The sequence below is a fragment of the Rhinolophus ferrumequinum genome, chromosome 21 (assembly GCF_004115265.2).
Source record: "Rhinolophus ferrumequinum isolate MPI-CBG mRhiFer1 chromosome 21, mRhiFer1_v1.p, whole genome shotgun sequence".
NCBI lineage: Eukaryota > Metazoa > Chordata > Mammalia > Chiroptera > Rhinolophidae > Rhinolophus > Rhinolophus ferrumequinum.
Genome location: NC_046304.1, coordinates 18,414,629 through 18,426,932, shown reverse-complemented (window position 1 = coordinate 18,426,932; position 12,304 = coordinate 18,414,629). Strand labels below are relative to the sequence as shown.

General features: G+C 54.9%; 2 protein-coding genes across 4 annotated transcripts in view; both read right to left on the bottom strand.

Moving 5' to 3' along the window:
• The window catches only part of LOC117013385 (unconventional myosin-XVIIIa), an 82,947-nt gene that overhangs the window by 50,428 nt on the left and 20,215 nt on the right, over positions 1–12,304 (bottom strand).
• LOC117013384 (collagen alpha-1(XVI) chain-like) lies at positions 761–11,574 on the bottom strand. 3 transcript variants are annotated; one of them, XM_033090480.1, is made up of 2 exons: positions 11,547–11,574; positions 761–1,662 (listed from the first exon to the last, which is right to left on the bottom strand). In XM_033090480.1, the coding sequence occupies exons 1-2, from the start codon at positions 11,550–11,552 to the stop codon at positions 868–870; spliced, it is 801 nt and encodes a 266-aa protein (XP_032946371.1). In that variant the 5' UTR covers positions 11,553–11,574; the 3' UTR covers positions 761–867. The 3 variants fall into 3 exon arrangements, with proteins under 3 accessions (XP_032946371.1, XP_032946372.1, XP_032946370.1); XM_033090481.1 differs by lacking the exon at positions 11,547–11,574 and adding an exon at positions 5,686–5,899; XM_033090479.1 differs by lacking the exon at positions 11,547–11,574 and adding an exon at positions 4,060–5,553.

Sequence of the window (12,304 nt, the reverse complement as noted above, 5' to 3'; positions counted from 1 at the left end):
GCATGCATCACCTTCCAAGGGAAAGGGCCGGACTGGTCATCCTTGGTCCTCCCCTCTGCCTCTTGGCCTCCTGTCCCACCCAGAGGGCACTTTGTAGATAGACAGGCCCCAGATCCAAAGGGGGACCACTGTGCCCATTAGTTACCCAGGCACAGGGCTCCTCAAGAGTCCTGCAGCCGGAGGGGACCGCTGGCCAGACCTGAAAAAGGTACCGAGCCCACCACACCAGGGACTGCACTGGGGGGGGAGGGGGCGGGCATTTATCACCGGAATCACTGCTATCCTTCACAGCAGATGTTCTCCCTTATTTACAATTCCAAAATCCAAAAAACCCCCTAGAACAAAAGATTCTTAACTATTTTGGTGGCAATGCCCGTTCATAGTCTATCTCTCTGCAGCATGAACATTCTATAGGTTTCGTTGTGGAAACACGAACGCATTTGGTTATGGGTAGCTGCTCATGATGTACACTGTATGGTATCCCCAGATACAGCGATGACTAATTTCCAAAATATTTCTGGCCCCAAGGGCTTTACAGAAGGACGATAGACCTGTGTTGTCCCCCCTTGACAGAGGAAGGCTCAGAGATGGCACAGGGGGTGAGTGGCTGGGATACGGACGCTGCTCATCTTCACACGTTCTGTCTGTCCCACCCTCGAATGGATCTGCTGACTCTGGTCCTTGACTTGGGGTCTGGAGCCTCAAGCTGACCTCATGTAGCTGGGGACCAGGCCCCGACCCCACAGAACAGCAGCATGCTGGTTAGCAGGTCTCATCCCCACGCCCAGGCCACCATGGGCTCAGGCATTCAGTCTGGGAGAGCCATGCAATCCTGCCATTGGCAGTGGCCTGGGCCTAGCCTCTCAGTCATGCGGGGCTGTAAAGGAGACTTGGGGAAGACGGTTGTGAGGGGGCCTGGCCCTCGAGCGAGGGTGGTGAGGGGCATGGGAGGTTAGTGACACACTCGGGTACCTCCTGCTGCACGTCAGGGGCTGGTGACTTGGAATGCTGTAATCCAGTGAGGTTTGCCTTCGGGCCAGCGGAGCCTGGGTCAGCCAGCTCTTCCGGTGGGGCCGGGGGACATTGGTTCTCTGGGCTTCCCGGCTTGGCTAGGGAGCCTGGCTTCCCTGAGGAGCCCGGCTCCTGGCTTGAGGCCTTCTCCCCCTTCCCAGGAGACTGCCTGCTGCGGGGCTTGTGGTCCTTGCCCCTGCCCCGAGACATCAGGCTCCTCAGGCCCATGGAGAGCTCATCCTTGGTGGCCTCCTTCTTTGCTTCAGGCTTAGATGGAGCAGGGGGAGGAGGAGGAGGAGGGGGTGGTGGCTTGGGACCTGAGGCTGCTTTTTCTCCCTTCTTGCCTCGAGCTGGGTGCTCAGGGGATTTGACCCCTCGGCTCAGAGTCTCCCTGGAGCTCCCAGGCTCCTCTCCAGGCAGCACCCTGCTCACCACCTTCCTCACTGCGTTCGCCACTCTCTTCCGGGACAGGCCGGGGGCCTCCTCGCTCGGGTCCTCGCTCGGGTCTTCTGCTGAGGGAGCCTCCAGGCCATTCATGGCGAGTGTGGGTGCAGGACTCTTGGTTCTCTGAGAAGTGTCTGCAGGTACAGGGCTGGTGGGAGGCTGAGGACTCCTAGATGGGCCACTGCCGTCCTTTGAGCTGCCCTCTAGCTACAGTCACACAGATACAGGTAGACATTAGCCTCAGCCCCTGCATCCGGGCCCACCCCATGCAGGGGAAGTAACAGCTGCGACCTCACGCCTAGCCCTGGAACAGGCCTTCCATTCATGCACCAAACAACACATAGCTCCGAGAGGCTTTCCATCATCCAGACAGGACAACTGCCTCTTAGAGCGTGGCTTCTCTCTCCCACAAAGCACCAGCAGGTTCTGCTGTCACCTGCCGTCTATTCCCAGGCTTAGCATGGAGCTGTGAGATGCCAGCAGTGCCCAGAGGCTCCAGAGGCACCCAGAGATACTGGCTTTCCATCAGGGCAGCAAGCAAGCCCCAGTCCTCACATCCTGGACTCCCTCACAGCCCAAACACAGCCGAGATGGAGCATGGAGAGGTCAAAAAAACCAATTCCTATCATCCATCCTAGGCCTCACTCCGGGACTTGCTGCCTTTGTGGTCCCTTCTATCACCCGATTTTCTGGGCAGTCAGACCCAGAGCCTGCTCATCCTGATGAGAACGATGGTTAGGGAGCAATTCCTGGTCCCGAGATATGCCAAGTCTCCTCCTCTCTGCTCCTCTGCTCTGCGGCCACTGTCTACTCTCCACCCACATTCTCAAGGACTGTAGAAACCCAGTGCTGGCCCAGGAAACTTCCACCTCAGCCTGCTTTCTGCCAGTCCCTCTACAGTTTTCCTCCTTCAAAACTCTCAAGGGCTGGAGACCTCCGAGCTCCCAGAGTGTGTGTGTGTGGAATGATGGGAGGAAGAGGAGACAGCTGTGGCCCACAAAGGGTTAAGTACTCAAGCAGCCATCGCTCCACTCTGCCCTAGAGCTAGGGCCTTGGCTCAGCCAGCCTCTCAGCCTGGTATACCTACCTTTCCCCCAACACTGGCGATAACTGTCTGTGGACCCAAGGGAGCCACTGGGAAGGCCAGTCTGGCTAGTGGCAGGGCAGAGCTCCCTGCAAAGCCAGCCACATTGCCTGGGGGAGGAGAAAGGTCAACCTAGTGGCTCCTTGCTGGTCAGGCGAAGCCCTGTCACCAATGAGCTGTGCTTGAGCCCTCGATCCCTCAAAACAATGACCTTGGTTCTAGGGTACACCTGGGTACTGTGAGGGGCCAGCTGTCATCTCAGCTTGGATGCAGGAAGACGCTCACAGAGAAGGCTGACCTCCGGCTACCACGTGGAGAGCTTGCCCCACGTCCTGAGCCGAGCTGAGCCAAACGGCCTCAGCTCAGGCCCCAGCTACATGGTAGACCTGCTGCAGGGGTGGGGAGGGGAGGGCTTTAAGGTCTCTTCTTCAACTTCTTGGGCCGAGCGAGCTCAAAGGCACGCCAGGACACTGCGGAACTGGCTGATGGCCCGAGCTGCTGGGTCCTCCTCCCCGCCCTCCCTCTTCTGGCTTTCCTCCTGCTCCTCTAACTGCAGAGGACGATGACAATGGCCATGGCAATGGCAATGATGAGGATGATGGCTAAGTGCTACACTTACACGGTGCTGATGACGTGCCAGGCAGTCTTCTAAGCACCTTACACGTCATTTTCACAAAAAGTCTGGCATACTCCAAGGTCCAACCGGCCCATATCTCAAACATATCCTTTTGAAATCACAGGCTAGCCCTGCAGGACTGTTTACAGGTCAGGTGGAAGCCACAATGCCTGGCTAATCAAATCTCTACCCAGGAAGTGGGGGTGGAGGGCTGGGACAGGCACCATCTGGGGTAATGAAGGATGAATCTGTTTTGTGATCCAGCTCTGCTCCAGGGCCCAGGGCCCAGGGCACTCCCACCCCCGGTGCCAACAGCAGCCCTCTCCTAACTACACGTCTCCAGACCTGGCTCTTCTGGAACTATCTCCTTTCTCTTGCCTTGAAAGAGTCCAGCTTTATTCTGGGTCTCTATCCCAAGGCAGGATGACTTGGGTCGGGGGTAGCTAGGGGCACTGGGTAGCTGGACCCTGCCCCCAGGTCACCCGTACCAGGCAGCTGACAGGGTCCTGGGAAGAGACAGCAGCAGCTGCAGTGAAATTCCTCCCTGCCGCTGTCTGGTGCCACCAGAGGAGGATGAAAAGTCCCGACAGCTGAGCTCTCAATTGGTGCTCCCCGTCTAAGTGTCTGCCCACCCAAGCCGCTCCAGCCCTAAAGGTTCAGGAAACCAGAACTAAAGGTAGGAACTAAAGGGGGTGGGGGAGTTCAGGGGGAGGTCCCCCAAGTGCCTTGGCATTCCCATCTCCTTCATACACCCCAGATTAGCATCACACAGGCCCGCACTTCCTGCCCCTTTACTGTCATTCCCTCCAGCCACCCTGCGGTGCCAGCCTGCTCCAAGGCACTGCCTCCCAGGCTAGGCTGTGGCAAGCACACCCACACACAGGGGTCTCAGAGAAGCACTTACAACCCCTTCCTCCCTGCCAGGAGGGCCAGGCTTCAGTGCAGTTTTGACCTCCTCTTTACCTGAGGGAGCAGACAAAGAAGTCACTGGCAGGACACGGTTGGGGGACCCAGCACTGAAAGTGCAGCAGGCAAGCATCCCAGAGGGCTCTCCCTGAGGGGCAGAGCTACTGAGTGTTCAGAGGTACTGGGGTTATCCTGGGAAACAGAGATACTCTTCTGGGGTCACAACTGTCCAGTGACAACTTCAGAATGAAAAACCCCTGTGGGGACAAAAGCCACGTATCCTTGGCCTCAGTGACCAGCCACGTGGCCCACTGGGGCTGTCTAAACGAGGTCCACCCATGAGAGTGACCTCAGAGCCTTGGTGACAGGGTGCATGGAAAGAGACAGCTAAATTCACCTCAGGCTAAACTCCAAGAGCCATTCCTAGCTCAGACAAGAAGTGCTCTGAACAAGAGCCCCCTGACTAGGGGCTGAGGAGAGGGAATAACCCCAAAGTGGGGGCCAGCAGAACTCGGTGTAGGTGGCCCCATCAGGGGCTGGCTCTGGCTTGCTTCCAAGGCTCCGTAAGATTTTCCCCCAGCACAGAGCCCAAGTGCCTTCCCAACCAGATGGCTTAGCTCTGGCTGGAAGCAGGAAGTGGGGCAGAGACAGGGATTCAGGAGGCCAGATATCTTCCCAACCTCAGACCCCACAAAACTGCCAACCATGCATCTGAGGGAGGGAACCCCAAGGCTCGGGGCGGGCTGTGGAGGAAGGAGCCTGCGCTCTGGCTGCTCTGGCCAGGGGTTTGTGCTCAGCCCAGGAGCCTAGCTGGCCTGAGTCAGAGGGGAAGAGCAAGAGTCAGGGGCCAAAGGCAGATATAACGTATCTGAAAAAAGGACAGATAATATGGACGCTCTGAAGGTTCTTTCAGTTCAGAGACGGCTCAGAACAGACCCAGAGGGCCAGGCCTCAAGTCCGGGAGGGCCTTCTCCTCTCCCCTTCGCTAGCATACCTCCCTCCAAAAGCTCAGGCAGTCCTACTGGATTTCATTTCCCTTCTTTACTCAGTCACTTAGGACTGTAGAAAACCACGGGTCTGTTACCTGTCCCCCCGCCCCACCCCAGCCTGCCTTTCTTTCCAGGCACAATTCGGTAGAAGCGCAGCAAGGAGTCCTTGATTCCTAGGGAAAAGATCCTAGAGTCATGTCAATTATCCACTCGGGGGGACTCTCCATTTGTAACCAGCGGCCACGGGGAATTTTGAGCTCTAATTAGCAGGGCTTGGGTCACTGACCAGTACGATGGGCCGCTGCAGCGTTTAAGCTGCATCTTGCCCATAGAACTATTTCAACGGGTTCAAGCTTCAAAGTTAGTTCTCACTGCCACAAACAGTGGGGAAAATAGCCACTCTTGATCAGAGTGGATCTACTACTTTAGAAATTGGGATGGGAGCAGAGAAAGGGGAAGGGAGGGGCTGGCGGAGAGGGAATGAAGAAGAGTGGCTGAGTCGAGGTCAGCGCCTGCTGCCCCCGCACCAATGCCCCTCCCTCACCCACCCCACCCCCAGGGACCACACCGTGCATTAGCTCCCGGGCCACACAGGTTAGAGGGGTGGCAAGTGCTCACAAACCACACAGACACACTCATTACTGCACGCAGTGCTGTTAGCTCGGGCACAGGGAAGTCCCAGATTCCAAGTCCACTCCACGTCCGTCACCAGTTTCAAATCTGTACCCCCTCCAGTGGTTCGAGCTTGGGGACCCCAAGCGTCTTATCCAAGTGGTGAGGCATTAGGGAAACACTGGCTGTCCCACAAATGTCTGGGATACTAGGCCCAGCTCTGAGCTCAGCTCTGGATTTAGCCTGAGGCTGACTCACTACCACCCTGCCCCCACCCAAATTGGGCCCAAGGCTGTTGTAGGTCATCGCCCAGCTGGGAACTGTGCACAGCCACAAGGCAACGCCCAGGTCTGCAGCCTGAATCACCCTCTGGACCCAGGCAGCCAGAAGGCCTGGCTCCTTCTCCTTCTCGCCTCACAAGCCCCCAGACTCAGTCCTGAAGCCTCAGACAAAGCCATTCCCAGCAGCCCCTCCACAGCGGCCCACATTCCCAGGGGTGAGTCAGAGCAGCAGAAGGGTGGCAAGGTTAACGTAGAGGGGTACCAGTGGGACAAAAGGCAGCTCAGCTTACTGGAGGTGGAGCTCAGGGGAGGAGCATGACTGGGCATAGGGGCCCTTCCAGACAGAAGAGTGACATCACTGGCCCCCTGGTCATTCTCCCCAGCCCCCAAAGACACACACACACATGCCCCAGTCCATCTCTAGCTTAAGCTCCCTGTCTGACAAGCCAGCCTCCTGCCTGCACACACCATGCCAAGCACATAGGAAAAGCATGAAGATTTTGAAATCCAACTTTCCTTTTGCTCCCAGAAGGCGAACCTTGATGAAAAGGCCATGGCACCGAAAGTCGCCTGCACCCTGGGTCAGAGAAGAAACAGGGACGGGTAGGTCTCTCGGGGACTCGGAGTCTTCCTAAAGGCCAGAACCTGCCGGGACCAACACTGTGGGCAACAGGGGAAAGAAGGGATGGAGCAGAGGGGGTTTACAAAGCTCAAAAGGTCAGAGAAGAGGTAAGGAATCAAACATCAAGGAAAGAGAAGGCCCTTGCCTTCTGGGGTACAGGACGTAGAACTTCCTGCTCTTGGAAAGCTGTGTGTCCTTGAATAAGCCCCTCCACCTCTGTGTGCGTCTGTAGGACTCCAGTCGAGACAATGGCTGAAGTCCTTTCTAAAACTGGCACCCTCGGAGTCTGGGTGGGGAAGAGGTACTCCAGCCCTTAATTCTGGAAATCAAAGTTCTGGGCCTATGACCTGGGATGGGACTAAGGAAGCGGCTCCAGGACCCCAACAACTGCCTTCTACCTGCAACACACCATTACCCACCAGAGGCCAGAGGCTTGGAGAACTTAAAGCCAACCCCATCCCTGGGTTAGAAACCAGAGCTGATCCTCTGGAAAATCAACAGGCAGAAGGTACCACAGCCTAAGGAGAGACTTCATCCAAAGAAGCCGTTCAATTAATTCAGTGGCGTGTAAGAACTGGTTCATTCTTATGATGGCTTACATGAATTCACAGTGAAAAATTAAAAGAATTTTCTTTTGTTTTTAATGAGTTATTTTTAATTTCCTTTGTTGACTTTTCTATTTTATGATCCTGTTCATATGCTGCAGACTTGAAGTGTGTTTGTTTAATGAATTCATTGGTTCCTTGATCTCCTGCTCCGGTTTTCCTGCTGTCTAGGGAGGAGCCCATCCGCCCCAGGCTGAAAGGACACCGCTCACACGCGGCCCGTTTCCCTGCATCAGCTGTTCCTTCTGAACACAAATGTGGGGCTCTCCCCAGAGGAAATTCTATCTGTGGCTTTTGTGCAGAATTGCCTGGATAGTTCTCTCTTCCTTATCACTGGATTTTAACTAAGATTTGCTTAGGATTAAGAATAACCCATCTTTATCCAGTACAGAATAGGTAAGGGACTCAGTCCCAAAGATGGTGGCCATGTCTCCACTGCAGTCAGCCCCAGAGCTGGGGACGCATGTTTTTTTCCGGAGCAAGGGTGCTTGGGAGCCAAGACCTCTCTTGCAGACCTGTACCCTCTCTAGTGAGTTCAGCCATTTCCAACAATATGAATTACTGACTAGGGAACCCCGTCAATAATATGGGCCCTGTAAAAGTGTTTAGCATTCATTTTCGAGTATAAATCTTACAATGGCCTCATGACATGGGAATTATTGTTATTCCCATTTGACTGAGGAGGAAAAAGATTTAGAAAGAGATTAAGTCACAAAGCTGCTAAGTGGTGGAGCTGGGATTTGAACGCAGGTCACTCCGACGGCAAAGCCTGTGTTGCTGCTCCCTTAGAGGGCAGGGTCAGGGGGGCGGAGTCATCTCTTAGTTGGGAACTCGGACTAATATTCTGCCTCAGTGTCAAGGTTCAGGAGCTCTAGGTCAAGCCAAAGCACAGATTGATAGTGGGTTGTTTACTAGGGTCCAACATGCCCCAACTGGGTTTATAGACTTACAATGGGAGACCCCACCACGATCCGGCCACTCACGGAGGCTCTGGCCACCTCCTCCCCATCTGAGGAAGACGGGAAGAGAAACGGATGCTCACGGAACACTTCCTCTGAGCCGGGCACAGTGGTAGGCACTTCCTACTGTCTCTAGTGAATCCTCACAGCAACTCACTTTCTAGGTAAGGACATGGAGAGGGTGAGGTAGCTTACTGAGGGCCCCCCAGCTGACAAGTGGCAGCACTGGGATTCACAACCAGGAAGGATCGCGGTGAGCTGTTTTTGTATCCATAACATTCCCTCGACTCTATTTCCTCACAGGCAGGACTCTCGTTTACTCATCAGACCGTGGGCACTTAATAAATGCTTGTTGTATGATATTGCTGCAATGGAGGTTCTTTGTGCAAACCTCTTATTCCCGTCTGGTCTCTTCCTTCAGCTCTGAACTATGGAGAATAACACTTGTCCATCCCAATTCCCAGGGACGTGGGAAAAACAAGGGAGGTATATCTCTACATTTGGTAACAATAAATAGATAGTAAACTCAGTGTCACGGGGTTGAGGGGAGGACAGGGTCACTCTGTAATTGCTTAGTAGCTCTTTGTGGAGAAACAATAGCCACAAAATGCATCATCTTCTGGCCTGGTCATCCCGTCTTCAGGAATGTATATGCAATGAGCTGACTTAAAGGAAAAAAAGAGAAAGAAAAGAAAAAAACCAAACCTACAAACCCTGCAAGACTTTTAAAGATGCACTCTATATAACAGCCCCAAATTGGAAGCAACCCAAATGCCGAGAATTATGGTATTTCGGTATACTGCACTGTCATGTTGCCATTTAAACTAACAAATATGTGGCCAGTGTACCCCAATGGAAAACTCCACCTAGAATAACATCAATCAAAAAAACCAGAATCTAAATCGTACACAAACTGATCATTAATAGTCCTGTAATCTGTGTGAATTAGATACAATAGAGACACTTGGTATTTATATTGTTATATATTTGCTACTTACTGTTTATTTCTATTGTAAAGATGGCTAAATAGTCAATAAAAAAAGAAAATGCAGAGGAGATAATAGCTAAAAGCATTTGTTCTTGAAGAGAAGAAATCTAAGAATGTGCTGAGGGACCCATCTACACTCAGCCTCAGAAAGCTTCCAACACTCAGGGGGCTGGGCCAAGCTGGGTTTTACCCTCTGCGTCACCAGCAAGGACCATCCACCGTTCATTTACAATCCTCTGAGCCCCCCACAGGAAGGACTGGGGGCACAAATGCTCCAGGAGAATCATCCCCCCCACCAGGCACTCCTCAGGCATGGAATGCCCAGCCTGGACAAATGCATCAAGGCCCACAGACTGCGAGCCCCCAAGGGCAGCAGGTGCCCTGAGAGAGAAAGTGCCTAGAGGAGAAGATCCCGCTGCCTGTGCCCAACGGTCACGGCACGTCCCCTCTGCCAACACTCGGGGCTTCTCTCATTTGGAGGAGAAAGAGGCCTGACATTCTCTTCTCTCTCCTTTCCCATCCTGAGGTGCAGGGTGAGCCCCAGGCGACCCTCTCCCTGCCAGTCCTAACCTAGCACCAACTTACGTTAAGGATTGGGGGGAGGGGAGGAGGAAGGTGTAGGGAAGAAATAACAGTAACAAAAGGAATGACAGTCACCCTGTATTGAGCATGTACTAAGTGCTTCGCCCTTCACATGTATCATCTCATTTCATCCCCACAACATCCCTCTGGAGTAGATACTAGTATGATTCTTACTTTACACGTGAACAAAAGGAGGCTCAGTCATGACTTGCCCAAGGCCTCACAGCAGCAAGTGGCACATTGGGACTCACACCCAGGTCTGCCCTCCAGGCAAGAAGCTCCAAGGCTCACTTTAAGGGATGGAAGCAAGCCCTGCCCCCACCTTCCGGTTCACTTGCACTGTTGTCCTTCCATGACATCACCTGCCAGAACGACAGCTTGGGTAGAAAGGACAGTTTCTATAGATGACCTGCCCCTCCAAACAAGCTTCACACAGCTGCTTGAGAGGAGCAGCGGTTCTGCAGGGAGTGGCCTGAAGGCCACGCTGCCAGGCAGAGGAGAGCAACAGGAGGCTGGCAGGGATACCCTGGCCCCTTTGGTCCAGCCTCCAGGGAACACCCTCCTCCACCCCAAGGTGGAACAGAAAGCAGCCCAGCATCTGCAGTCACTGCCACTGCCGCCAGCCCTGCCAGCGCAGAGGAAGCAGGTACACTGGAATGGCTTCCTGCTGCCGTCACAGTTGCAAAGGGCCCCGGCTTCCTCCTCTAACGGCCAGACCTGCTGGAGGCCTCCCTACCCTGGGGACACACTCACTGCCCCTCTGCAGGGCACTTTGCCATCTGCCCAGCCATCATGGTCCTGAATGTGCAACCTGGTGCTGGTGGCCTAGGGCCCCAGGGTGCGGCGGGGTGGGGAGTCAGCCAGACCAGGAAGCACCCACTTCTCAGGGTGAGAAATCTCTCTGGCCCCACCTCCAGCCTGCCCACAAACCTTGACCCTGGTGCCAGCTTTGTGGGTGGGGTGGGGGCAGTCCTTGGGCACAGAGAGACACAAATGCTCCCAAGCCCATCTCGGGCTCCTGATACACCTCCACACCAGGCCAGCCCATCCACTCTGCCAACTGCTGACACAAGTGAAAATCTTACCCTTGGTGGCCGGGAGGGTGGCATTGGGGGAAACGGAACAGACTGGGAGGCAGCTATGTCTCTCCTCACTTGCTTTTTTAAGGAACTTACTCCTCTGGAGTAATCTCTGCTAAAAAAGAGACAGACTACAGAAGTCAGTCAGGGCATCCCCGAGATGCCATCTTGTGCCCCTTCGAAGTGTCTGAGCCACAGAAATGGAGGAAATGGTGCTGAGTCCACTCTTGGGGACAGTGAAAGGAGGGGTCCCTGCTACCTCCAAGGACCACCCCTCTTAAGACCCTCTTTCATCTACCAGGAGGAAGAGGGGATAGAGGGCTATGCTGGCCACACAACGCACGGACAAGACTTCCAAAGGCCTGGGAAGTGCTGGGGTTCTGGGTTCTGGAAGAAAATAGCATTGCAAGGAATGAAGGCCTTAAGCACTAATGGTGCTGGGGAAGGTGTGTAAGAGCCTGTGGGATGGCTGATGCAGTCCTTGGACACTGAGGTTTAGGAGAGGGTGCCCACTCGGAAGCCCCCGAAGTCCTGAGTCAGCCCCAGGAGGCCCGGCCCCTCATTTCAGAGGGGTTGTGAGGCTGCCAGAGCTGGGTATTTCCCTCCCCAAGAGGCTCAGAGAAGAGCCCCAGGCCCGCCCTCCCCCCCCACCTCGCCACCTACTTCGGCCACATCTGGGTTAACAACAAATAGGCTCCTCCTTTCTTAAATGAGGAAACAGCACGAGGAGCCTGGGACTCCCAGGGTGGGAGTCAGAGGGACACTCACCCGCATGGCCCGGCCGGGAGCAGCCCAGAGCAAGGAGTCGCTTCTCCGAGGCTGCTCCGCTAGCAGCTCAAAATAGCACCGGCTGCAGCCCCGCCCCTGTGCCCCTCCCTCTCCTCAGGCCCCTCCCGTCGGGAGCTGCCCAGCCCTGGCCTGAGCCAGTTGGAGAGAGTGAGTGGTCTGGAGAGCGGCGGGTACCAGGTATGGCGCCAGGAGGAAAAGGGTGATACCGAGAGGGGGTTACAGCATGGGAAGGGGAAGCGAAGGCTCTCCGAGTAAGGGCATGGGCGTGAGGCAGGCAGGGCTGGAGGGTGAGGGCCAAGGGACAGGGAGGGTGGCACTTTCCTACTGACACACACCCAAGCTCCGACAGCTGAGCTGATATGGCCCCTAAAAATAGCAGAGGAATTTGAGACCTGCAGCCCCCGGCCCCACAGGCCAGGATTGAGACAAGCACAATGCGTTCACGTAGGCATTCTCTCTCTCTCTCTCTCTCTCTCTCTCTCTCTCTCACACACACACACACACTAGCACACATGAACACTCAATCACAGCACAGTGTTCTTGAGAACACACAAATCACAGGGTCACCCCAGCCATCTAATTACTGCGGCAGAGGCCAAGACAACCACTAGCGTCACATCCAATACAACATGCAGAGCCCACTGCCCACGGTGCCGAGTAACAGCCCCACAGCAGGAGGAGAGACCCGCACCGTCCGTGTGAGGCCCACTGGTGCTGCCTCGCGGTAACAAACACAC

Excerpts from the sequence above, each read along its gene's own strand:
- LOC117013384 (XM_033090479.1), bottom strand. The coding sequence starts at position 4,194 with ATGCTTGCCTGCTGCACTTTCAGTGCTGGGTCCCCCAACCGTGTCCTG. Across the intron at positions 1,663-4,059 it reads CTGGCAGGGAGGAAGGGGTT|CTAGAGGGCAGCTCAAAGGA; the intron begins GTAAGTGCTTCT and ends GTGTGACTGTAG.